Source organism: Macrosteles quadrilineatus, unplaced genomic scaffold (assembly GCF_028750875.1).
Source record: "Macrosteles quadrilineatus isolate MER2022 unplaced genomic scaffold, UCM_ALF_1.0 Scaffold_5__1_contigs__length_97177068, whole genome shotgun sequence".
In the NCBI taxonomy this organism is placed as follows: domain Eukaryota; kingdom Metazoa; phylum Arthropoda; class Insecta; order Hemiptera; family Cicadellidae; genus Macrosteles; species Macrosteles quadrilineatus.
Genome location: NW_026542598.1, coordinates 4,049,735 through 4,076,859, shown reverse-complemented (window position 1 = coordinate 4,076,859; position 27,125 = coordinate 4,049,735). Strand labels below are relative to the sequence as shown.

The following is a 27,125-nucleotide window of genomic DNA, read 5'->3' as shown; positions in this document are numbered from 1 at the left end:
ATTAATTATAATAATGAAGACCTTTAATGTGATATGCATATCGATTTACGTTTACGATTTTAGTTTATAATTTTCATCCGATTTCTAGCGGTTGTCTCCCTGAGGCCGTTATAATAACATTCAACTAATATAGTAGTGTGCAAATTCAACTAATATTTGAATAGCTGCCAATTTTGACGTTGTCCGTTTGAGCTCAGGTTTGCAGCATTGTAGTTTTAACAAAGGACTTTAATTTGATGAGCCTAAAATAAAAACCAATTCTTATATTTAAGATGTTTTTCTGACTCCTAGCGGGCCAACCCCCTGAGGTGATAGCGTATCACTGAATAATGTGTTAACAAATAAAAATATCTGCTCTATAGGAAATAAATCAAATAGCATAAAACTTAGGTGTTACATTTTTATTATTTTTCAAGTTCATTTCATATTGTTGTAAAAAACGGGTATAGTTGAAAGGAGGCTACTTAGTGCAACAAACCAAGTTCTTAAAATAAATATCTTGACAGATAACATTCCTAAGTTGTTCTTGTAAAATGCTAAAAATAGTAAAACTAACCAGTAGACAATATATAAACATTGTATGTATACACTGTATAAAAGGGGTTCAGGATATGTATATTTATGTCCACACCCCGATTCAGTTGATTTGTCAAATGTTACAGTATTTCGAGGAAATTTTTCTCTCTGCCGTTTGGCACTACAATTGTCTCCTATAACAACCATTTGGCAAGGAAAGCGTCATGAACAATTTAAGTGGATTCTTTGCACCAGATGGATACACAACCAGTGTCAATATTCTGAAGTTCATATATTTTCGGTGTATAGTTCAGTCAGTCTAATAATTCCCGTGGTAACTACGGACTTGGTAATCAGCAAACTTCTCTCGAAAGAACCATCACATTGTAAGTCTGATAGTCAAGAACTCCACGCCATAACTACCATAATGTAGAAAGACAATGGTAACCGTTTCACAGGTCTCAAACCGCTTCTTCAACTTGTGTGTTTTCTTGGAGCTGTGTGTTTTCCTGGATCTCTGTGTTTTCTTGAGTTGTTGAGCATTCCTCCATCTGACTGGACATTTCTTCTACATATGTAGGTATCTCTATGATTTCACCCACATCTTCTACATTTTCTGCCACTAACATTTCTCCCTCAAAGTCCACGGGAAACTCACCATTGGGTGCCAGGATGATAAAAGAACCTTCCGTGTAAGAGCTGTCCTCAGCATAAGTGACAGGTATCTCGGAGACAATCTGAAAGATTAACATTGGATAATAGATTTTACTGGTAGGATGTTCATAACATGAAATCAACAAACAAGTAACCACAATCCCGAAGACCATGCTGTAGGGAAGGCTGTTCAGGGGTGTTAAAAAATAGTGGTCTGACTTTAAGTGTTAGGAGCCTTTTCCTCATCCTCCCTACATGCTATCCTAATTGACACTGTCTTTGGTCTTTACCAACTCTTTCGTGTATGATACCTTTTTTTAGGTATTGATACATTACGATGAATATGTCTATATAATTGAGATGGATTTATATGTAAATATAAAATGTTTGGTATAAAATAAAAGTTTTGTGTTCTACAAGTGTTTATTTTTATTTAGATTGGAAGTTGAAGAAAAATTCACTCAGGATATTACCTACCTCCTCAGGCTTTTAAATTTTCCATGTTAATGTATAGCAAGTCTAATTACATTTTCATATCATTACTTTATTTCCAATAATGATGGTTCAAGCCACCTCATCAGTCCTATCAATGTAAATGTAATGTATGCATAATATTTTGGCTCGCTCATCAAAACTTACCTCTTCAAACTGAACACTTTCTTCATTTTCTTCCACTGGTTCTTCCTTCGTTTTGATATATCGAATTTGTTTTCTGCCCTGGCTTTGCTGTAGTCTTCTCCAAATTGTTGTTTTTGAGACCTGTGGTGGAGAAAATGTTAGCTTTAAAACTTTTGGAATACATAATGTGCTGAACAAAATTACTACAAAATAAATATAATCAATGAAAAAGTTCCATGAAAATTGATTGTTGAAGCTGTAAGTCGTAAACAGTAATATTGTTAAAATACCCCGACTAAGCAAATTTCCATTTGCTTAATTGGATTTACACAAAAATGTCTCCTTAAAAATATCACATTTATTCCCTACTAGCTGTGTGCCCGTTCTACGCACGGGGATCTTATAGTAGACAGTTGAATGTGACAAAAATCACACAATGTTGGGTTTTTGGACATTTGTAATGTTATTTCTTAAGTAGGTAGGCCATGTATTCTACGGAAGAGTCCCGGTATCAAGGATCGTCGTCAAAAAGGTTGTTATGATTAAATAGTTAGGCGTACGTACCCAAGAGATGGGCTATGGGCCCATATTGGCTCTATGGTCCAGCGATTGCATCACACGGTGAGTAGAAACAAAGTAGAGTAGAAAGTGACACATTGGAAAAGCGAGTTTAGCATCATCCGTAAACCTCTGTTACAATCACCCACTGCAGTTGTGTTTTATTTACTTCACACTTTACACAATCGCCATTGAAGCGCCGTCAATGAGTGGAAACCTTGTTTGTAAACTATTTACGACGTACATTAAGTGTCCCAGCCCTATACAACACTGATTCAAGGTCTTCTTTCTGGTTATCAAAACTGAAACACAATTTATACGCAAAGAATTTCTGGTTCCTGTTATTTAATTTCATTTACGGTTACACTATATTATTGAACTTGCGATTAATTAAATCCGTTATGTAAGAAAAACGTTTTAAATCTCACTTAGTTGGGATTTGCGTTCAAAACGTGATCGGAAATGGTTGCGGTATTTGTAAACATATGCGTGACAGCTAGAAAAAATAATCTTGATCCGAACAGTTGTTCGTTATTTCATAGATGATTTTGTGATAAAAATTGAACGAAAATTTGACAATCCGCACAAAACTGCATTTTTGAACGTCCGTAATTTTATTTACAAAGTAGTGAGGCCATATTTTAATGGCTAAAGACAATCTCGCCAATCCAGTGAATACATTAAAATGACTTGGATCTTGATAGGTACTCTCGTTTTCATGGAGAAGATTGCGTAAAATGCCACCTTGAGTGTTACAGACAGACAGAAAGACAGACAGAAATAGAAATAAGACTTGTTTCTGCTTCTTTAATGTATAAAACGTAAAAATGACCTAAAAATATATAATTCTGAGCAATGTACAGACAGACAAAACTCTAATTTTATTTATATAGATTTAAATAACATTAATTTAACGAGTACTTAGGTTTGCTGCAACAGGGAGGGTAAAAATGTGTTTTTTTTTTTGTAAAATGTTTATAGTTTAGAATGAAATGAATTCATTTTCCAAATTTGATCAAAATATGTTCATAAACAAGCAAACTTACAACATTCTCCTTAACTTATTCTCCATAAGAATAACATTAGAATTTTAAATTTACAGTTTTATGGAATTTTTTTCGTAACCATCAGGCGCATAATAACGATTAAATATACTAAATTATTTGTTTTTTAAGCTCTACAAAATGGTTTGGAAAGAAATTGTGAAATTATGTGTTTTTAGGGTAAAAAATGGGAAAAACCTATTTTTACCCCATAAACCACAGTTCCCATAGTCCGATCATGCTGGTTCGCGAACTTGTTTGAATAAATGTAGGTTTACACGTTTGTACCAAATTTCATCAAAATCGGATCATTTTTGCTCGAGTTATCGCGCTAACAGACATATATATCTTTGAAAATGGCCTTAGAGCCGAAACTATAGTCAGTAAATATTTTAATAAATAATTTTACTTGGGTACTAAGTTTATTAATGTTTAATCTTTATTTATATATAATAGCCCTATTATTATATTTTTCATATATATATATATATATATATATATATATATTAAATATTTAAGTAAATAAGTACAACTGAGCACCCTGTATATTATATTTTATTTATTTACTTATTTACTTAAATATTTAATATATCAGCAGCCCTTACGTGAACACCTAAATTAATATATATATGTATGAATTTGAACGGATGGCGTTTTTGGCCTCTAGGGACCTCAAAACAAAAAAGTAAATCGTTAAATAAATATATGAATTGGGTTGTTTTTGGCCTCTGGTAACCTCAAAACGAATAAGCTTATCGGTCCCAGGTCCAGGTCTTGCTATGAGACCTAAGGTAATAGAGGTAATAGCTTATTCCCCATATGAAAAATTTGCTAAAAGAGAAAGTGTTAAGTCCTCTATTTGGTTCCTCATGAAAGTTATTTGAAAGTTTTTGATTAGTTATAATGCACCTTGTATGTGCTGGAAGCGGCGGCTTGAGACATGCGGCCCTCTTTGCAAGCGGCCACTGCTTGAGTGAGACGTTGTTGCTTGTAGCTATCTTTGTTAGGCTCTCTTTTGTTGAGACATGATGGTGGAAGTCTTCCCAACTCAACCAGTCGGCTCTTTTCTCTGAACAGCGTTGTCTTTGGAATCTGAAAAATACATAAACTTGGTCAGTAACAACTATCAGACTCTGCATGATTGACATATTTTTGATTTGTCATAGTAAAAAATTTAAAATAGTGCTGTGATGAAATGGAAAAATCTAACATGTTTACCTGACTGTTGACTAAATTTATTAAAAGCAAATTTTACATCCAGACTGAAAGATACATTCAGCCTAAAACGTCCTTAGATTATATGCAACGTCTCAGTAATTGCACCTCTCATATCCGGCCACCATGGTGTTGTTTTACCTTATACATGGATGAAACTTTGTTAATCTTCTCCCCTCTCTCGAGAGCTCTGATGGCGGCTTCTTTAGCGTGAGGCTGATATCTCTGTCGAGATTTGAGCCGTTGACTCAGAGCGTAGTTGCCGATTACCTTAGTGACCCGTCGCCACAACACAGTCTTAGGTATGCCGTACATTGCTGATGCAGACTGTAAACTCGCACCAGCTGTCAACCAAGTTCACAGTTAATATTTGTAGGCAAAAATCAACTTTTTTGTGCTATGGTCTACTTAGACCGTTTAAAGGTTACTGAAAAATTACCAAGGAGCTATGTAAATCGCTGAAGCACACTTTTAGCAAATTTGTCTTAGGGAAGTAGATTTTACCATAGGTGACACAGTAATACTAATTTTTGATCGTCGCTTGCTTAGTAAGGACCGCGGCCAGACCGTCCCAATCCCAACATGTAGTCTTATGGCAGAACAACAAAACAGCGTTGAGGGTGCCATGACGTAATTCCAATGCTTTAAAATGGGCACTTTAAGGTAGAGTCCAAAGTTGTGTGCACAATCTTAAAACAGGGCAGCCACCACAATCTGGATATTCTGTATTGCAAGCTACCGTTATGATGGGTAGAACTGATGTTGGCGCACCTGTTTTTTCATAACTCAAACCATCTATCTAATTTTTAAAACTAGAAATCAACCGAGCTAACCTCAAAATGTTATTTTGGTTTGGTGTAGGCCTAGTTGTTTAATGATTAATGAATAGAGATGTAGGAGTACTGTTCGTGCATGTATCCTACAGACACTGTTATTAAGTTAAATACAATAGCAGCCTTGGAAAGAACTTTAAATAAATATATATCGTAGGCTAGGCATATGCATGTTTTTATTACAACTTTGAGCCTTACATTTTTTTCAATTCTTTAACAAACTTGATTGATGTTAGGCTTTCGTTTACATATAAAAATATGCAGAGCCCTTGCAGAGACCTATGAACACCAGCCGCTACTGTACTGTATATACATACACGACTGTGAAGGCGATAACTTGAGTAAAGCCCGGTGTACACACTAAGATAAAACGTAACGATTTGTCTGCAACGACACTGCTTTCTCTGTCACAACATTTTTTGATTGGGTATTTAGTAACCATGACAACTTTAGTAGCCTGTGATTGGGTGATTAGTAACCATGGCAACTTGCTGAATGGGTGGATGAAGAGAAACTCAAGAAAGAATAGAAGAACAAAGAAAAAGAATAAGTGATGTTTTTATGTCATTGTTATCTTTATCGGTGTATTTTAGACTGTTGTTATCTATATATATAAAAGGCAAAGCCCTCACTGACTGACTCACTCACTCACTCACTCATCACTAATTCTCCCACTTCCCATTTACCTAGGAGGCTGAAATTTGCTACACTGATTCTTTAGACATTAAATAGGAAAACTAAGTAGTTTTTATTCTGATCGGACTCTCGGGCTCCGCCCCAGTGGCTCTGGAGTTTCCCATGTTAACCTTATGAGTACTCATATTTAAATGCAATTAATGGATCTTAACTGCTGTTTCAATTAATCAAGTTGGTTTTGTTCTATGATGTGCAATAGCATTAAAGTTACAAGGATTACCAACAGGGTGCAGCACTATTTTTTTTTTTTAATTTATGACAGCTAATTTGTAACCAAAAGGTGAGTGAGCGTAGCGAACGAGCTAACCTGAAGGCAAGTGATCGCAGCGAACGAGCTCCAACCTAAAAGTGAGTGAGAATAGCGAACGAACTTCAACCAGGGGCCCATTTCATAATAAAGTCCAAACTAATATTATTAGTAAATCAGCTGATCGCCCAATGCAAATCTTATGGAAATTACAAGTTACAGGTTGTAACTTGTAGTTTATTATGAAATGGGCCCCAGGACATGATTGAACCATGCGAACGAGCTTATCTTGAAAATTGAGAAGTTAAACGGGGCAAAGCCCGCGGGTACAGCTAGTCATCTATAAGTAGGCTACCATTATTTTATACTTTCTTTATGCGTTATCTAATGTTTTTATCAAAATTCTTCTGTCCTGAAACAGTGTAGCAGTAGCTTACTACACTTTCTATTTTTCTGTTCTTTATTTTGCTATACAATGTTTGCGACATGTTTTTTGCGTAAACGTTTGAGAAATCTGTGATTTCAAACGTTACAGTTTTTATTACTGAACAAAGGTTAATGACTTAACATAATTATCATGATTGTGCAATAGCCTACTAATTGTATTTTGATGATGTAATATGCAAATTATCACATTAAATTCCATTTATACAGTATTAGGCGTTGTTTACGAGTTCGAAATGGCTGTTTTATGTCATGTTGGATTAACTGTGGTTTTCAGTTACCGTGGTCTGTTCAAAATACAGTTTTACTATGTTTTTATGTCAATATTTGTTCCTCTGATAATCTGACCTTTTTGCTGTTCGGACCATGCTCCTGGTCCCGTAGGTGATGGATTAGCGAGGTTCTATTGTACCTGTAGCCTACTTTTTGATTGTTTTAGCCTGCTGCATAGTAAACAGTTCATAAACTCCTCATTTCATCTGTACCTCTCACATCTTAGTCACAACAAAGAACTGTGGCTGAGTGAATGATGTATGATACCACACTGATGCCAATAATTTACTTCATTTACTTAGTGGTGAAGTTTTTACTTTGTTTGTAATTTTTACAGTCATTCAAGATTGCTTTATCTTCAATGGGAAAAAATGAGTGATTTCAATTGAAAAATTTGAATAATTTTGAAATGGAGAAAATGTAATGGTATTTTTTACCTTTCTTTACTATCTGATTTGTCCACTTATTCAACATTACCGATGCCTGTTTAGTGGATAGTCAAGACTCTACTCTAAGTCGAGCTATGAAATGAGTTCACTCTCAATCTAAAAAATACTTGTTAACAAACTTATCCATTCTGGTGATCTTACCTTTGACCATATTGACGGCTGCTAACAGGTTCTCCTGTGAATACTCATAACGTGAGATGGAGGGAGTGATGCCGTAACTCTTGGCCCGAGCGTACAGCGTAGACCGAGGTATGTTATGTGTGTTGGAGGCCTCTAGGAGGCTTAAACCATTCGCCATATCTTCCAGAGCTGCTGACAAAGCTTCCTCACTGCAATCAAATAGATAAGTTACTGGCAGTGGACACATCATTAACCTTACATCACCAATTAATATTTTTTAAATAGACTGTTTCATGATTTTATCATCTCATTGTGAATATGGGTGAAAAATTTGGAGATGTGGTCGTATGAATAATCAGGCATGTGACATTGTTAATTTAATGTCATGTATGTTGGGGAATCCAGAAATTGTATTTCAAACTGTTTCATGGCTTGAAACTTAAGTGGATTAGTTTCACACATTAAAACACAAGTTGTATAATAGGCTCTGTTTGTGAAAGTGGACAGGGCTATAATTTCAGAGCAAAGTTTCAACATTATAGGAGTCCATAGTTAATGATACAATTGGTTGATATGACAGGTTAGTTATTTAGTCCTATCAGATGGCCATAGTTCGAATGTTTGTTAAACGAAAATAAAATAGTAATCGAAACTAGTCAGTCTTCTTAATTATAAAATGTTTTTTAACTGGTAGACAGCACTTCTAAAAATGTTCTCACATATTTGAAATCCTTACCTGTAATCCCTTCTTGAAAACTCTCTTTTACGCTTATTTTTAGGTGTAGCAATCTGCAGCCTATAGTCAGAGTGTTCTTCGTTATCCTAAAGTTAAAACACGATGATAAGCATGGGTTGAGTTGTAATAAAAACATAAAACTTTATTTTCCAAATGTTTTGCTTTGAAATAGTACTACCTACTAGGACAAAAATCAAGAAGAAAAGTTGTAATCTTAGTTCTTCAGTAAAATATTAATTATTTTATTTAGATATGAGTTACTTATTTTTTCTTCATGTCACGTCACTTAGGTTATTATTTACTTTGTAAGGTCGCTTCAATAGAAAAACAAACAATTTCAATTTTATAAATATCAGTAGGCCTACTTAATTAAATATACTTTAGGTAATAAATTTCTTAAAACATTGATTGTAATGAAGTACAAATACTGAGGTTTGATTTCAACAACCTCTGTAAACCAAAGGAGTAAAATCCTTACATTGATTTGATGATTAGGTATTAATCTTAATATTTATACACTAGACCTATTAGCCTATGTACATAAGTACCTGTACTGTATAGCATTTCTAAATTTGCAAATTAGTTTTTACAGGTTACAAAATTATGTGTCACCAATAACAGGCGATTCTTATAATTATAAACTTACATCAGTAATGATCGTAAAGCTGGGTCCATTTTCATCGTCGTTAGTTTCTATCTGTTCTGCAGTTTCAACTAGATTTACAGGACAAAGACTTTCTTCTTCTGCCAACAGTTCCTGCTTTACTTTTATTAGTTTGTCTCTTCCCTCCACATTATTTGACAAGCCTTCATCTCTCAAGTTAACCGGGTCCATAACAGTTAGATGATTTTTTACCTTAAATTAAAACAGGTTGAATGATTTTCCAGTTAGTTATAACTTTATAAAATAGAAAAAAAAATCTATTTTGAATAGAATCTATATAATTAATACGCTACACGAAAGTTTGTCGGTTGAACTCCTCCACCATTTCCTAACCGATTTTATCCATTGACGTCTCATTGGAAAGAGCGTGTCGCGTAGATTTGCAAACTGACCTTACATTTTTGAAAAAGTCCCTTGGGCTCTGCCCCAGTGGCTTTGAAACTTCCCATGTTATCCTTATGAAGAACATAATTGTTTACATTTTGATCAGCTGTATAATTTTATTGCTGTTATTTACTTTTCAATTCAATGAAACACATTGAGTACATTTAATTACTATTTGAGTTTGTGTAAACATAACCCCCAAGACGGATCATGTTATAGTCCTCGCCACCCTAAGTTGAGGCAGCCAAAGGTCGCACTAGATATACGCCGTGCGGCCTTTGGCTGCCTCAACTTAGGGTGGCCAGGACTATAGTATGGTCGTATCTTAAATTTGTGTATTTATCGTTGTTTTGTGTCGCTATGATGGATTGTGTTAGCATGATTGTAACTTAAGTTTGTGCATTTATTGTTGTTTTGTGTAGCTATAATTTGTTTATTATTTGTTGTTTATTTCTTTTAAATGTCTCCGACGCAACGACAACGAAACAAAGACAGGGGGCGCAAACGTGATAACGACCGCAGCTATACAGAACAGTGGCGCGTAATAGGCTTAACTCATCACAGTCTGAACCTGAACCTGGACAACTTCAACTATTTGGTTACAAATGCGCCCTAACACTACCCCAAAACAACTTTTCGTTCTCAATTGGCCCTCTATTAATGACCTGTGTTGCCTGTACAGCGAGGCATTTTGAGAAGGAGAGAACCGTCCGGAATGCTTTAGGTTTATCAATAACGAAGATAAACGGGGTCTGAGTTACACAACGGTAATATTTGAGTCGACTCTCTTAAACTCATTGTAAATATGACTGTTATTCAATCTGAAATAACTCCTGTAATACTTTGTAATTGCTCGAATTCGAGCAACATGTACACTAGTGTATATAATAAATTTTGTTAAAACAAAGAATGTGCTGGAATTAAAATAATGAGAACGATTCAGGATTGAGGGGGTTCATAATCAGAAATGTGATAGGGGAAAATGTAGGCCTAATGAATCATCCTAACGGAAGCAAAATCTGTATCTATACTTATTTAATACGCAAGCATGTTTTTTGTGACAATTACTCCTCCGAAACTACTGAACCGATTTACATGATTTTGGTGTCATTGGAAAGAGCGTAACGTGAAGTTGTGCAGGAAACTTTCTTTTTAGGGAAATAATCAGAGAGTGAGGCCCTAAGAACCTTTAAAGTTTCGTATTTCTCCATAAGATTAACATGGGCAACAAAAATTATTATGCAACTCCAGCTGTTGTCAGAAATTAAAAGTGAGAAGAAAAACATATGTTAATTTTAAACAGTCAATAAGTTTGCTAATTTTACAGTTTGCTACAAACATTTACTGACTTGGTTGAAATGAAATATTTACTATTTGAATTCGGGTTGGCGTAAATATTACAATGGAAAAAAGCGAGAGAGCCTGGATAAATTTATATATTCTGTTATGTACATCTGGAATATTTCCATAATCTTTGGGTCGAATCTTTTAAAGTCATCAGAAATTATGAACGTTATTCCTTTTAAAATAACACCTCTAATACTTAGAAATTGCTCAAATTCGAGAAACAGGGACACTAGTACTTATTTAATACGCAAGCAGGTTTTTTGTGACAATTACTCCTCCGAAACTACTGAACCGATTGACATGTTTTTGGTGTCATCAGGGCCGCGTTAAGGGTCAGTGGAGCCCTGGGCAAACCCAAGAGCAGCGCCCCCCTTTTTTCCTAGTGCTGGCGGGCGGTGGTTTGGACCACCAAGCCACCGGCACCCCTGGGCATATGCCCAGTCTGCCCATTTATAAAAGTGGGCCTGGGTGTCATTGGAAAGAGCGTAACGTGAAGTTGTGCAGGAAACTTTCTTTTTAGGGAAATAACTTGAGAGTGAGGTCCTGGGGCTCTTTAAAGTTTTGTATTTCTCCATAAGAAAGATTTACATAGGAAACAAAAACTTTTATGAAACTCCAGCTGTTGTCAGAAATTAAAAGTGAGAAGAAGAGCATATGTTAATTGTAAACAGTCAATAAGTTTGCTTGACTTGGTTGAAATGATATATTTACTATTTGAATTTAGGTTGGCGTAAATATTACAATGGGAAAAAGCGATAGAGCCGGGATAATTTGATGTACTAAAATGAAAACTGAATTAACTACTGATATAATACAAGCTGCATTTCTTAGTAATCATTGAAAAAGCCGATTTGCAAACTATAAAAACATAGAAAAGTCATAGAACACCACCAAGGAGAAGAAATAGAAATAATGTTTTTTTTTATTTATATTCGTTATTATGGACAACCTAATCCGGCTAAGAGTAAGGCTATTTGTAGAAAACGATAAAATCAAGATCAGCTTTTTTAAAATGATAAGATAAGAAACAAGTATTTAATTAAAACAAAACTTACGGACATCAAACCAGTTATCTTTAACGTTTCTGCTGCATGGAGAATGGACACAAATCGTTCTGAGCTCACATTCAACTCTCCTTTGTATACAAACTCCACTATCGATCGTAAATCCTCTGCAGATATACCACACAGTATTACAACAGCATTTTTGGATGTGATTCCAGTCAATATTTCCTGAAAAAATTCCAAACGACATAAAATCAAAATAGGTAGCCTACAACAAAAATTATAGGACTATAGAACTATTATTGGGTGACACAGTTCCGCAGAGAACCTGTGATATATTATCTTATAAGTAACGATAACTATCGATATACAGGGTTAGTAAAAAGTGTGGAAACCCCCTGTTATTTTTTTAACGGCCCATACTAGAAAAACTAAACTCGGCACACCATTATGGCATGTTATTAAGTACTTTTTGGGCACAACCGCCATTTGGTGTTCATCCCCAAAATGGGAAATTTTGGGGTAAACTAAAAAATTTCAAATACAAAGACCCATCGAGTGACCCCTCATTTTGAAGGTCCTGGTAAAAGAAAACCAACAACGCAAACTAGAGGTCTCTATCTCAGCTCAGTACAAAATGGCAGCCAATTGAAATTCTCATAAGTTCCCAAACCCAAAATGGGGGATTTTGGGGGAAACTCAAAATTTTTTAATGATAAGCCCCATCAAGTGACCCCTCATTTTGAAGGCCATAATAAAAGAAAACTAACAACGCAAACTATAGGTCTCTATCTTAACACAGTAAAATATGGCAGCCAATTGAATATAAAATTGCAAGTTATTTCCAATTTCTAAAGATTTCAATCAGGTTCCATTTTTTACTGGATTGAGATAGAAACCTCTAGTTTGCGTTGTAAGTTTTCTTTTACCAGGACCTTCAAAATGAGGGATCACTTGATGGGGCTTATCATTTAAAACTTTTGAGTTTCCCCCAAAATCCCCCATTTTGGGTTTGGTAAGCAAGTGGATATTATGCTTAAAAAGTACTTCTTAACATGCCAAAAAGGTGTGTAGGGTTCAGTTTTCCTAGTGTGAGCCGCTACAAAATTTACAGGGGGTCTCCAGACTTGGAAAGCTGCAAGTTAAATTCAATTACTGAGAATTTCAATTGGCTGCCATTTTTTACTGGATTGAGATAAATACCTCTAGTTTGCGTTTTTGGTTTTCTTTTACCAGGACCTTCAAAATGAGGGGTCACTCGGTAGGTCTTTGTATTTGAAATGTTTGAGTTTCCCCCAAAATCCCCCATTTTGGGGATGTACACCAAGTGACGGTTATGCCCAAAAAGTACTTCATAACATGCCATAAAGGTGTGCCAAGTTTAGTTTTTCTAGTATGGGCCGTTAAAAAAATAACAGGGGGTCTCCACACTTTTTACTAACCCTGTATAAGTTACACCAATATTTATTCAGTTTGATATTAATTTTGATGCATTGTATTTAAATTTTAAAATTGATATAAATGAAAACATTAACAAAGCTCTTTTTTTTCATCCTTAGTATTTTCTTAAGAATAAAAATGGAAGATGTTGTGAGAACAGTTTATTTCATAACACCTGTTAATTTCTATTAATTATTATCATATGTTTATTTGTTATTCTATGTTTGTAAAAAGGTAAATAAAGTTAGTTGAGTTTGAGTTATGACATAAAACAGTGCATTCACTTAATTCTTAGTAAAATAGTACATGGTGGCAGCGGTTTAGAGCTATGCCTTTTAGAAGAGAAATCCAAGAAGGAAACAATCTGACTATGAAGATAATGAAAATGAAAGAAGCAGAGAAAATGAATACAACAATTCAACTAAGAAGTCAATCATTGTATCAAACACTCATTCAGTTATTCAACCCCCAGCTAGTTTCTCCTTTGTACCAGCAGATTGGCCAAGATGGAAAACACGATTTCAAAGATATCGGTCAGCATCTGGGCTATCTGAAGAGTCTGAGAACAAACAAATCAACACTCTTATATACACATTAGATGAGAAAGCTGATGAGATTTTTGCATCTTTTAATTTAGCAACGGAATCAACGCTAACATTTGAAGAAGTCTTAGATTTATTTGACAAACATTTTATTCCACGGAGGAACTTAATTTTTGAAAGAGCAAAGTTTTTGAAGAGACGACAAAAAATTAATGAAACAGTTGAAGAGTTTATAGTTAGTCTCCATTCCTTGGCTAGAACCTGTGACTGGGGTTCACTTAATGATGAAATGGTGTTGATGGTGCTAATACTGGGTTTAAATGATGAGAAACTTAGTGATCGCTTGTTGCTAGATCCCGAGATGAATTTAGACAAGGCCATTACAGTAATAAGACATGCAGATAACGTAAAGAAAGAGAAAGCAGATTTCTGTGATGAGAAAAGAGTTCAAATTGAAGCAACTACGTCATCGAGTTCAAACCAAAATCAAGGATATAGGTTTCGTCAAAAGAAACAAGAATACCCAGCGCAATGTATCTGGTGTGGTTATAAACCGTCCCATCCAAGAAGCACGTGTCCAGCAAAAAGCGCAACATGTAACTTATGCAAAAAGATTGGTCACTTTTCGAAGGTCTGCAGATCTAAAGCACAGGAAGTAACTGACGAAAATGAAGTAAGTGAACTTGGACCTTCAAATAATAAAGTATTCATAGGTACACTTGGGGATGGGTCAAAATGTAAGCCCTGGAAACTAGAATTAGTATTTGAGGGAAAACCACAAACATTTAAAATTGATTCAGGGGCAGATGTAACAGTAATTCCCCCTGGCATAGTTGATCCAAGTAGGATCCAGCCGACTCTAGTTGAGTTGTTTGGGGCTGGTAGAACAAAATTAGAACCTGTAGGTTGTGTTAAAGCTAATATCCAATACAGAGATGTAAAAATAAATCACATGGTATACGTAGTGAAGGGACTCATAACACCCTTGCTTGGTCGTCCAGCAATACAGGACTTGAAAATTTTAACTTTTGTTAATTCAGTTGCAGAGGTAGACAGTGACTTTTTTACCGAATACCATGAAATGTTTAGTGGTCTAGGCGTCATTCCTGATCCCTACACAATAGCACTTAAGGATGGCGCAAAGCCATACGCAATAACCACTCCTAGGACAGTACCTTTACCCCTAATGTGTCAAGTGAAAAAAGAACTAGAAAGTATGGTACAAAATAATGTAATCACACCAGTTGAGCATGCTACTGAATGGTGCTCAGCAATGGTAGTAGTGCCTAAATCTAATGGAGATGTCCGCATATGTGTTGACTTAACAAAGTTGAATGAATCCATCCAGCGGTCTTATCATCCGATTCCCAAAATTGAAACGTCTCTCAGCTCAATGTCAGGAGCAAAATGGTTTTCAAAACTTGATGCAAACAGTGGTTTTTGGCAAGTCCCCTTAAATGTAAATTCCCAGGATCTAACTACTTTCCTTACCCCTTTTGGACGTTTTAAATTTCTCAAACTTCCATTTGGAATCACATCAGCACCTGAACATTTTCAGAAATGCATGAACAAAATCTTAGACAACCAGTCAAATGTCGCAGTCCATATGGACGATATTCTGATTTGGGGCAAAACGAAAGAAGAACATGATAGGCTACAGTTGTTCGGCAAGTACTTGAAAAGCTTAAAAATGTAGGAATGACACTTAACAAAGACAAAACTGAGTTTGGGAAGTCAAGTATTAAATTCCTCGGGCATTTCCTCTCATCCGATGGAATTTCTGTTGATAAGGAAAAGGTTTCCGCCATTCTCAAAATGGACTGCCCAAAAAACGTAAAAGAACTTCAAAGGTTCAATGGGATGGTAAACTTTCTTGGTAAGTTTATTCCTGACAAAGCTAAGATTTTGGCCCCAATGAATTCACTACTTCAAGCTAACGCTCCATGGATATGGGGTCCAGAGCAGGCGAAGGCATTTGATGAAATAAAACTCATTTTGACTAACTCTCCTTGCCTAGCCATTTACGATGTAAATCGGGAAACAATTATCTCCTGTGATGCCTCGCTTCAAGGACTAGGATCAACTCTTTCTCAAGTTCAAGATGATGGTTCTATACGACCAGTATCATTTGCATCCCGAAACCTTCTTCCTTCTGAAAAAAACTATGCAAACATCGAGAGGGAGGCTACAGCTGTTGCCTGGGCATGTGAAAAGTTTCAAGAATTTATTATTGGCAAGAGAATAACAATACAAACAGATCACAAACCACTACTTCAAATTTTGAAATCCAAACATCTTGATGAATTGTCTCCAAGAATTCAAAGAATTCGATTGCGTCTCATGAGATATGATTTTTCAATTACTTATATTCCTGGAAAGCAGCTTCTAGTTCCTGATGCTCTTTCAAGAGCACCTCTCCCATTTTCAGGTACTGATGACCGTGAGTTAGAAGAAGAAACTCAAGCGTTTGTTCAAATGGTTTTGTCGTCCATTGATATAAACGACTGCATAGTTGCTAAAGTATTGGAGGAACAAAATAAAGATCCGACTTTACGTGAACTGAAAAAAATAATCATCCAAGGTTGGCCTTCTAAGACATCATTACGAGATGACCTAAAACCGTATAATTCAGTTAAGGATGAGCTAAGTGTTGATAATGAGATGATACTACGTACGAGGTTCAAGACTTGTAATTCCGCCAGCTCTGCAGTCTTGGGCACTTCAAAGAGTACATGAAGGTCATTTTGGAATCACTAAGTGTCGTTTACGTGCAAAAGAGTCAGTCTGGTGGCCAGGAATTTCTTCAGCCATTGAAAGTATGGTGAAATCATGCCCTACTTGTATTAAACATTCAAGGAACAGTCATGAACCATTGCTTCCCACACAGTTCCCTGACAGGCCATGGAAAACACTTGCGATGGATTTGTTCAAACTTGAAGGCGTTTGGTTTTTGACTGTGACAGATTATTACTCCAGATATTTTGAGATAGCTGAATTAGAGTCATTAACATCACGAGAAGTAATAATGAGATGCAAAGCCTTTTTCTGTCGACACGGCATTCCAGAAGAAATTAGGTCTGACTGTGGGTCTCAATTTCAAGTCCTTGAACATTCAGATTTCAAGACATTTTCCAAAGTTTATGGCTTCAAGCATGTAACAAGTAGCCCAAAATTTTCCCAAAGCAATGGAGAGGCTGAAGCGGCAGTGAAAATCGCCAAAATGATTCTAAAGAAAAATGTGGAAGACCCTTATTTAGCGCTTCTAGCCTATCGAACGACACCCCTCTGGAATGGGTTCAGTCCCTCTCAGCTTCTTATGAACAGGCGATTACGGAGCACATTGCCTCAGACAGGACATTTGCTTAGTGGAAAACCAGATCTAAAGGATCTAAATGGGAGAGAAGAAACATATCGTGAGAAGTACAAACACAACTATGATAGAAGGCACAAAGTGCAAACTCTCAATCCTCTTCATATAGGAGACCCAGTTTGGATTGTGGACCTTAGAAGACATGGCGAAATTGTGAAAATCCTGGACAGCCCTCGTTCATATATTGTTGAAACTGATAAGAGGAATGTGAGAAGAAATCGATTCCACCTCAAACTTGCCCCTTATTTAAGAGAGGAAAACAGTGAACAAAATTTGTCAGCAAATACACATCAAACAGAACCATACAACCGTCCAAAGAGAAATATACACAAACCAAGCTGGTTGAAGAACTTTCAAACTTAAAAGGGAGGATGTTGTGAGAACAGTTTATTTCATAACACCTGTTAATTTCTATTAATTATTATCATATGTTTATTTGTTATTCTATGTTTGTAAAAAGGTAAATAAAGTTAGTTGAGTTTGAGTTATGACATAAAACAGTGCATTCACTTAATTCTTAGTAAAATAGTACAGAAGAAACCTTTTGATTTTATGTGGTTTCTCTTTTTCAGTTTAGGCTCATAGATAGACGCATGACTGGGAAGCATTTGATGACAATGTACAAAGGGTGTTGAGCCAGCTATGCTTTATGGATGCGAGTTCTGGGGTAAGGATGCTATGAAAATAAGATTGAAAAGGAAACTTTTGAGTACCTATGCAAAGAAGAGTTTTGTTGAAAGTAGGGAAATCAATGAAATTATACAACACATTATCCATGATAGATTCAAGATTCAAAAAGTATTCACACAGTACAAATGTTTATACATGAATAGTCTCTATCTTGGTTCTTTCCTGTCTAATTAATGATAAAGAAAAAAAAATAAATGTAGCCTACACTAAAAAAGAGAAACCACATAAAATTGAAAGGTTTCTTCAATTTGTATTCTTATCTAAGAAAATACTCTTTTTTTAGGATAAAATAAAAAAGAAAGAGCTTCCTTAATGTATAACAATGTTTAACTTTGTTAGTCTATCGTTATTTACTACCTAAATCAGCAATAAGAAACAGTTAAACATTACAAATTACCTACTATACATTATTTAAAATTGAAATTACTAAAATCTTCTACACTGTAAGGTGCAAGGTCAAGTAAGAATGCCTTCACGATACGATATGATACGATTAGGGTTTTGGCCCTAATCGTGTGCCTACCTAGTGGAGCCATACCACTCAACCTGCTCATTGAAGACAGGATTAGGATTTTGGAAGGCAAGGCCGCGGGAGGAAACGTCGGAAAGGGGATGAGTGGCAAATGCGCTAGGAGCAGATGAGAAAGAAAGGGATACGTTAGGATATATGCCAAACATCAGAAGGACTGGAGAACAAGATTGGGAGATGGACCATTATTCAATGCAGTTTGTCACAGGACATGGACAATTTCAAGGTTGCGATTTAACTTGGTGGAAAAGGAAGTATGCAGCGCTGCGCAAAAAAAAATAGAGACCACGAGTCACGTATTGAAGAATTGTCTACTTCAGGAGGCAAATAGGAGAAAACAGGAAGACATCTTGGATAGGAATGGTCTAGAGATGAGAACATAGATCTTGATGAGAGGCAAGGAAACTATCAAGACGTTTAGGAAAGTAGTTAGGGAAATAGGAAGAATCAAGGATACGACCAGGCTTTTAAATTAAAGAAACAAACAAAAACAAAGAAAGAAAATGAATGAAAACTTCCCCATGAAGGGGAGAGGAAAGATTGGATCAAATCCCAATGACCCCTATCGCTCAGGGGGGGAGGGAGCCATGCTGTTAGGGTTTTAGAGTGTGTCTGAACGAGGATTTAAAGTGGCCGAAGCCTAAGAAGAAAGAAGAAGGGGAATCGGCCTGGCATATAAGTTAAGTCCCAGACTTAAGCCAGAGGTGATGTTGAGAACGAGGAGCTTTGGTTTATCATTTAGGTTATCATCGATTAATCAAAAGAGAATTTTTTCCTGACTGACTTTCATAAAATAATACCCCCGCCGCAGCAAACATGCAGACTTAACGAATTTCCATTTGCCTCATTGGATTTACACTAAAATGTCTCCTTAAATATATCACATTTATTCCCTATTTAAAAAATATAATTAGTTTAACGAGTACTTAGGTTTGCTGCAACAGGGAGGGTAAAAAAGTGTTTTTAATGTAAAATGTTAATAGGTACTGTAGTTTAGTAAGAAATTAATGTATTTTCCAAATTTGATCAAAATATGTTCATAAGGCCGGCCACACACAGAACCAGGCGGGGCGGGGCGCGACAGGGCACGACAAGACGCCTGACTTAAGCCCTGTCTTGTTGCTGTCACACACAGAATGAGGCAGGGCACGTCAAGTAAAAAGTTTAGCCCCCATAAACCTGAAAATTAATATAGGATTTTTTATTTCTGAGCCTTAAGCCGATTTAGCCAACTTTTAAATTTGACTTTATACTTGGGAGCAGAATAGAAAACAAAATTCAAAGTCATACCACCCACAGAGGAGTGGTTTTTGAAACCCTTAAGATATGAACGTTGGCCCTCTCTTTCCTCAGTTATCAATACCAAGATAAATTATTAGTTATTCAACCACTGTAGTAATATCATCACTGTATAGTCTTATCAAAGGGTGTAATCTTTGGTAGTAAATTAAGGAACGCGGCAGCGTTCCGCCCCGCCAAGTCCCCCAGCGGTACACAGCTGCTGCAGTGTATATATACTTGACGTGACAAAGTGGCTTTTTCACTCGTCTATAGCTCTGAAGAAACAAAAGCTATTAAAAAAATTGTTCATCTATTGGATAGGGGCACTCATCCTCAACAAAATAAAAAAAAGAATTTAAAAAACTGTTGTGTTTGAGCCAAGAAAAACTAGTTTGAAAATTCACAAATTTTCCGTGTTCTCCTTCTCCTCCTTCTCCTTCTCCTTGAATGTTGACGGACCTACAGCCCAAACCACTGGCTCAATTTTAATGTTCTTTATGTTGTTTGAAAGCCCTTAACGTGTAGATGTGCCTTTTGAGGGTCTCAAGTCGGTGAGTTGAACCATAAACCCTTGGCAAGCCCTCAAAGTACGATTTTGGCCCATTTAAATAACATGGGATTAAAATCAAAACAAAAGAAGGACCAGCTGCGATTAAATCTCAATTAATTTAAATGTTAGAGAAATTCATAGGAACAGCTGAAAAATTATTTTAAAACTTTCATAAAGTATTTTTTCAGGTATACCGAATGATTTGAACTACTTACTATATAAAATTACTTAGAGCAGTGATATTCCCCGATACTTTCCATTGAAAAATGCAGTGTACCGATGGTACACTGGTACAGCAGTTCGTCATTTTTAACAGTTTAATACTACTTATCAAAACATATGAAACCTAGTAACTTGAAACTTAGTACTAGTACTAAGGTTTGTTTTATGTTTTGATACACTAAAACAAATAAAAGAATCGGGAAAGTCACTTTACGTATGTTAAACCAGCAATTAAAATGTAAATATAGGATTAATTAGTTTTTCAATATTCGTTTTGCCTTATGCTATTTCCAACAAACCTTAACTGTTTGATTACATTTTTACTTCTATAATAAGGGCTCAATTTACACTAGTCTTTAGATATACGGGTTTAATTATCAGAACACTTATGTAACACCAACGCATTTTATGTTGTTCAAGATGAACATTGCTGAATTTACAGCCCCAGACACAGAACCTATATTAATGGATGATGACTAGATTATACAGTTTCAAAGTGTGTGTTTAGTTTAAAATAAACATATTCTTGACAAAATCATAAATAGAAACAACCACCCTGTTGACTATACGTTTAACACATGTTTTCAAAAACTTCCAACGTAGCAATTTTTGTTAAATAGTAATTTTGGTAGGTGTGTCAAAAAGTTTTTAATTGGTTTATAGCAGATAAGACCAAAAAATGTAGAATTTAGTTCTACACAAACAATATTATTGAAATGAAATGAGATGTAGTTGTGCCGTGGTCTATATATTTCACCCAAACTATTTATAACCATTTTTAATTACCAGCTGTAAATAAAAAAATTTGATGTCTTGTTTATTTTTACAAAAAGAGCAGCATTGTTTATGTTTAGTGAAGAGATCTAGTTCAAGAACATTGAGATGATTGAGAACATTTCTTAGGATCATTTGGTAAGATACCATGGATAACGCATTTGTGTATCGAGAGCAATTCCCGATATCAATGTCCTACGCGGTTACAATTCACAAATGCCAGGGCCTCAGCTTAAATAGCGTAATAATTGATATTGGGGAGTCCATATTTACATGTGGCCAATCATATGTTGCCTTGTCACGAGTGACTTCATTAGAAGGGCTTCATCTTATTAACTTTAACCCAAGAGATGTGAAGCCTCAGAAATCCGCCATTCTCGAATACAACAGACTAAGGCAGAAGTACAAATCTGATCTTCCACTTTACAACACAAGTTGTGACTCCTCTTCGGCTCCTTATGTGAGAGACAGGAAGTGGTGCCAGACCAAAAATGTCGAAAAAGTGCAGGATGAGAGTACAAAACCAGTACCCTCTGCAAAGACTACCGGAAGATCGAGAGTTCAGTCAACTTTAGCATTAAGAGGGTTTAAGAACAATGATCGTGTGTCATGTTATGCGAATGTTGCAGTTCAGATGCTGTATTCTGTTCCGTACATCAGAGAGATAATAAAGAACTCGGAACTAATTTGTCCTCAGTTAAAACAACATCTTCATGATTACGAAGTGTCTCCCTCGGAGGTTGTTTTAGATACAGTGATTTTAAGAAACCTCCCTAACAACAATACATATACCCTGACAGAGCAGCAAGACTGTGCTTTGTTCTTGCTGGACTTATTGGAGACCAACAAGGGCATTATAGAAGCCATCTCATACAGCACGGTGAAAACCACAAAATGCCAGCACTGTCATTACACATTCACAGGGCAAGAGGAGACAGGCAATATAATCAGAATCCCCGTGGTGGCTGGTAAAGTAACACTACGAAATCTGTTAAGCCTTACGATGAACGACCACTGGGAGCCCTTGTTGGATTATGTGTGCAGTAATGCTGAATGCGGCCAACGAGGATCGAGCCTGGGCAAAGTACACGTCACGAAGTCAAACCGCTGTGTTCTCTTACAGTTTTTAATATTCAACAACAACTTACAAAAGATTACCACAACAAACATAGCAGGAGTCCCAAGTGCTCAAGTGACTATAGGTACTAAAACATACAGACCTACAGCAGCAATCTTTCATCACGGAGATACAATATCACGAGGCCATTACACTTGTACCATGAAGACAGCTTCAGGTTGGACAACAGCCAATGATGAACAAATATCAAACCAAAGATGGCCCATTGGTTCAAAGAATCTGTACATGCTGTTATTAACAGAACAGTAGAGGCAGCAGTTATTACTTTGTTACTAATAAAATTTATTTTAATTTTTTTTTTCAAAGAAAATAGAATTTTTATTTTAACTGTTAATTTTCTACAAAAATAAATAAAATCTAACAAAAAACCACTAAGTGGTAATACTTTCCCCGCCAAGTCAGCAATCCAAAAAAGATAATAAATCATCGTTTTTTTCCGCCAAGAAAAACAATGTAATGTATGGCTTGTTAAATACTTCAAAACATCAATGGCATCTTTGCAATGGCAAAAGTTTACTGTTAATTTATTTTCTGTAGTAAAATTACATCATTTTGTTGGTTTCTACTTTTATTTTTTATTTTTAAAATCACCAAGTTTGGCAACTTGGCGGCAGACTTTTGCTCGATCACTTTAAAAAATACCATAAAATTAGTTTCATTGAGCAAGTATCTCTCCCATTAGTACATTGCTAGGTGATAGCTTATTTTTTAAAAAAGACCTTATTTGAGCCACATTTCATAAAATCATAATAATGATGGTTTTATATTTACTGATTACCTCGAAATTATTATACTTAGTTAGTTGGACTAATTAATTAGAGAAGTTGATTTATGAAATTATCCTCAAACGTAACTTTAATGAAAAAACCAAGCAAAAGTCTGCCGCCAAGGTGCCAAACTTGGTGATTTTAAAAATAAAAAATAAAAGTAGAAACCAACAAAATGATGTAATTTTACTACAGAAAATAAATTAACAGTAAACTTTTGCCATTGCAAAGATGCCATTGATGTTTTGAAGTATTTAACAAGCCATACATTACATTGTTTTTCTTGGCGGAAAAAAACAATGATTTATTATCTTTTTTGGATTGCTGACTTGGCGGGGAAAGTATTACCACTTAGTGGTTTTTTGTTAGATTAATATTATAAATTATTACAGTCTTGTATGTAAATTGTATCAGTTGTAAAATAATCCTTATCAAAATTAGCCTTTAAGGGAATAAATCACATGACCGCGCATGCGCAGAAAGTTCTGCCCGGCAGCGACTTGCCTCGGGGCATAATTTTGGAGACCTTCGCATTTTGCCCTGAGGGCGCCCGGGGGCGTCTTTTCGACGTGCCCTGCCTCGCCCGGTCCTGTGTGTGGAGCTCCATAAGCGCCCGTGCAATTCCCGTCGCACAAGACGCCCCGGGGCAAAATGCCCTGTCGCGCCCCGCCTTGCCTGGTTCTGTGTGTGGCCGGCCTAAATAAGCAAACTACAACAGTTGACTTATTCTCCATAAGAATAACATGGGAATTTTAAAATTACAATTTTTTTGAATTTTCTCCATAACCCTTAGGCACATAATAACGCTTCAATATACTAAATTATTTGTTTCTTTAAGCTCTACATAATGGTTTGGAAAGTAATTGTGAAATTTTGTTTTTAGGATCAAAAATGGGAAAAACCTTTTTTTACCCCATAAAACCCCCCATAAACCCCCGTTCCCATAGTTCGATCATGCTGTTTCGCAAAACTCATTCAAGTTTATCCTGCTTTACACCTTTAAACCAAATTTCATCAAAATCGGACAAAAATTACTCAAGTTATCACATTCACGGACACATATACGAGTCGGACTCAACTCGTCACATCACTAATACAAATCCTTCTTCTCCTCTATGTCTAAATTGTGCACGATTACAGGCGCCAGGTTCACTATAGTAGTTTCCACGGTATCACTTGCTTTGAGTTTAGGCTAGGGCCTGAGTGAAAATTTAAAAACGTACGTTTTCAGGAAAAGCACTTTGCAAATTTTTTTCCCTTTTTTTCAAAACTTTTATTATTTTTTTTATTTTATTAACACTTTAAGTTTCATAAAATGTCCATGGTAACGCAATATCTTTGGTAGTTTTTTTTTTTAAAGAGCATCTTTAGTGAAAAAACACAAAATCCTGTCAAGACCATAACAGACGTTTAAATGAATATTAAAAATAGTTAATATTATTTTTATAACTGTGTTTTGCTATAAACTAATTTACTTTTATGACCATTATACAATAAAAAGGTCACTGAGCTCTTGGTATATTTGGTCTTTCTAGAAAAAAATAAAAAACTCAAAAAATTGAAAAAAAGCCAATAAAATCTTTTTAAGTTTGTATAACTCCGAAAAAACTTACCTGAGACCCGAAAAATCGTTATGTTTGTATAGAGGTGTGCTTCTTTTGTGTATAAAACATTGAAATATGACGATATTTTAATTTTTGAAATTTGTATGATAGAAATCATAAACGTGATGGTCAGGGACAAGCGGTGCGGTCGTGAATTGTCTGAAATAATCTAAATCTTTCTAAACAATCCTTCAATTATAGGCTACTGTTAGTTATAATAAAAATATGTGTTTCAATTGAACTAAACTGATCAATTTACAATTATATTAAAGTTATTGTCACGACCAAACACACTATAATCCATAAGGCTGGATTGGTCGTGAAAAAACCCGCGATGGTCGTGAAATTACGTGTTATTTGGCTCTGTTCTGGCGGTAGCCCTGCACCTCATGTTCGAGGATACAAAGTGGACTTCTAGGTAAATCTAGCAATTGAAATATCTTATAAACAAAAATTAACACCATGTCTACGTACGGTCATGGACACACCAAAATTACAAAAAACACAATCTTTCCTTTATTAATCTTGTAATTCCTCCTTTCAACTCGAAACGACCGGCACTACAATCCTGACGTACACCCCGAACTAGTCTCTAAAACCAACTGACTCCATCGCTGCCCCAGGGCTAATAAAGAAGGCAGTAAGTGCAAAATTTTCGATTTTTCGATTTTGATGAAATTTAAGGTTTTTGAGGTCAGGGATTCTGAAAAACACACTTAAAAGGCCGTATCTACAACCGTTTCTGAGATATGGTAGGTGTATATGGCAGTATGTACATCATTTTTCAACAAAAACTAAGCTAAAAGGCAGTATCTATAAAAGCTAAGCAAGAAAGGCAATATCTGCAATGTAGATACTGCCTTTATGCTTAGTGATGTACATCAGGTACTGCCTTTTTGCTTAGCATTATGGGTACAAGAGGAACTAAAAGCAGTTTCTACCAGCTGAGATTATGTTGTTGTGTTTGTGTTTTGACTGTTGTTAATAATATGTTTGTAAATAAGGAAATGGCTAGCAGTAGTTAGATAAGTTACTGCTTTTTAGCTTAGGGTCCTATTAACACTTACTAGCTAAGCAAAATGGCAGTATGAGCAGATGCTGCCTTTTGGCTTAGCATGAACAGAAATATTTCTCAGGACAAAAGCAGTATGTGCATTTTTATATTGATCCAGTGGAAAAAATGTATTTTTTATAGTGCCAATTGATTATTTAGGCCTACAAATTACCTAAGACAACTAAAAATATTATTTTAGTCTTCAGATGTGTCAGGGCAATGGCGGCAAAGTTGAGGCCATTTTCTGAAAATATTCACTTTTGCACATACTGCCTTCTTTCTTAGCAGGGCAGATCGACGCCAGGCTTGCCACTGTCGTGCTCCAAAGGTGAAAATTTTTCCCAAATGGTCGTGACGCCAAATCGAGGGACAGACTTATTTTGTCATGGTAGTCAGTTTACAATGACAATAAAATTATAATATGCTCCTTTTTTTGTAAGTTTAATAACCATTGATGACATAAAAATATGGCTTTATATATTTCGGCATAAATAATTAGTCTTAAAACAGCGTGAAAGTTGGAAAATGTACCCTAAGGACACGTCATGGTCGTGAATTTCGAGACTTTAAAAATACGAAAAAAATACCTAGAACCTATTTAAAACCAAATAAATGAGTGTAACATGTTGCCCCCGTCTCAAAAAATATTAAAACACATAATAATAAACTACAAATCCAGTATCTACAAAGTAAAAGGCCAGGGACATGAAAATGTACGTTTTTAAATTTTCACTCGCCTACTGTAGCCCCTAAACTCTTGCCAAATAAAATTCATTAAGGAATAGGCCTAATTAGTTGTTGTCTTGTAAGTTAAACATACGCCAAGCTGATTAAGTTTAACTTAACTTAAGTTACAACTATTTTTTACTTATATTTTTTTACTGTTAGTTGCCAGGTTCTTTTTGGCAACTAACAGGACACATAGCTAAGTTACACATAGCCCAACTTGGCTATGTGTAGAGTATGGATTTGACCTTTATTTAACTTACCTGAAAATATGGACTACATGCTGATAATATGATTCGATGACAGCTTATCCTCTCGCCCTCGGCACAAAGCGTCAAATCAACCATAGATTCAGTCTCCAATAATTGTAATAATATGCCACTTAAATGATCTTTGTAATTATTCCATTTCATGCTGTACACTTGAGGTTTGGCCATTTTGCTCGATAAATGTAGCCAAGGCGATTTATATAATTAGTAACTGAACAATTTTAAAGTTAAATTTTTAAAGTTATATTAAATTCAACGAATTCAAAAATTTAAACTTGGCCTAGGCCTGAGCCTTAAATTTAAAACGACCCTTTTCCAAATATTCCTTGTCTTATCACTTTACGGCTAACTGCACGGTCTGAACTGAA

At 35.6% G+C, this 27,125-nt stretch overlaps 1 protein-coding gene across 1 annotated transcript; it reads right to left on the bottom strand.

The window, feature by feature from the left end:
• Window positions 1-395: 395 nt before the first annotated feature.
• Window positions 396-27,125, bottom strand: LOC128994868 (uncharacterized). Its single transcript, XM_054419688.1, has 9 exons — window positions 26,752-27,125; window positions 11,853-12,029; window positions 9,049-9,258; window positions 8,403-8,488; window positions 7,688-7,875; window positions 4,746-4,948; window positions 4,299-4,481; window positions 1,810-1,929; window positions 396-1,253 (listed from the first exon to the last, which is right to left on the bottom strand). Exons 1-9 carry the CDS (start codon window positions 26,923-26,925, stop codon window positions 978-980), a joined length of 1,617 nt encoding a protein of 538 aa, XP_054275663.1. The 5' UTR covers window positions 26,926-27,125; the 3' UTR covers window positions 396-977.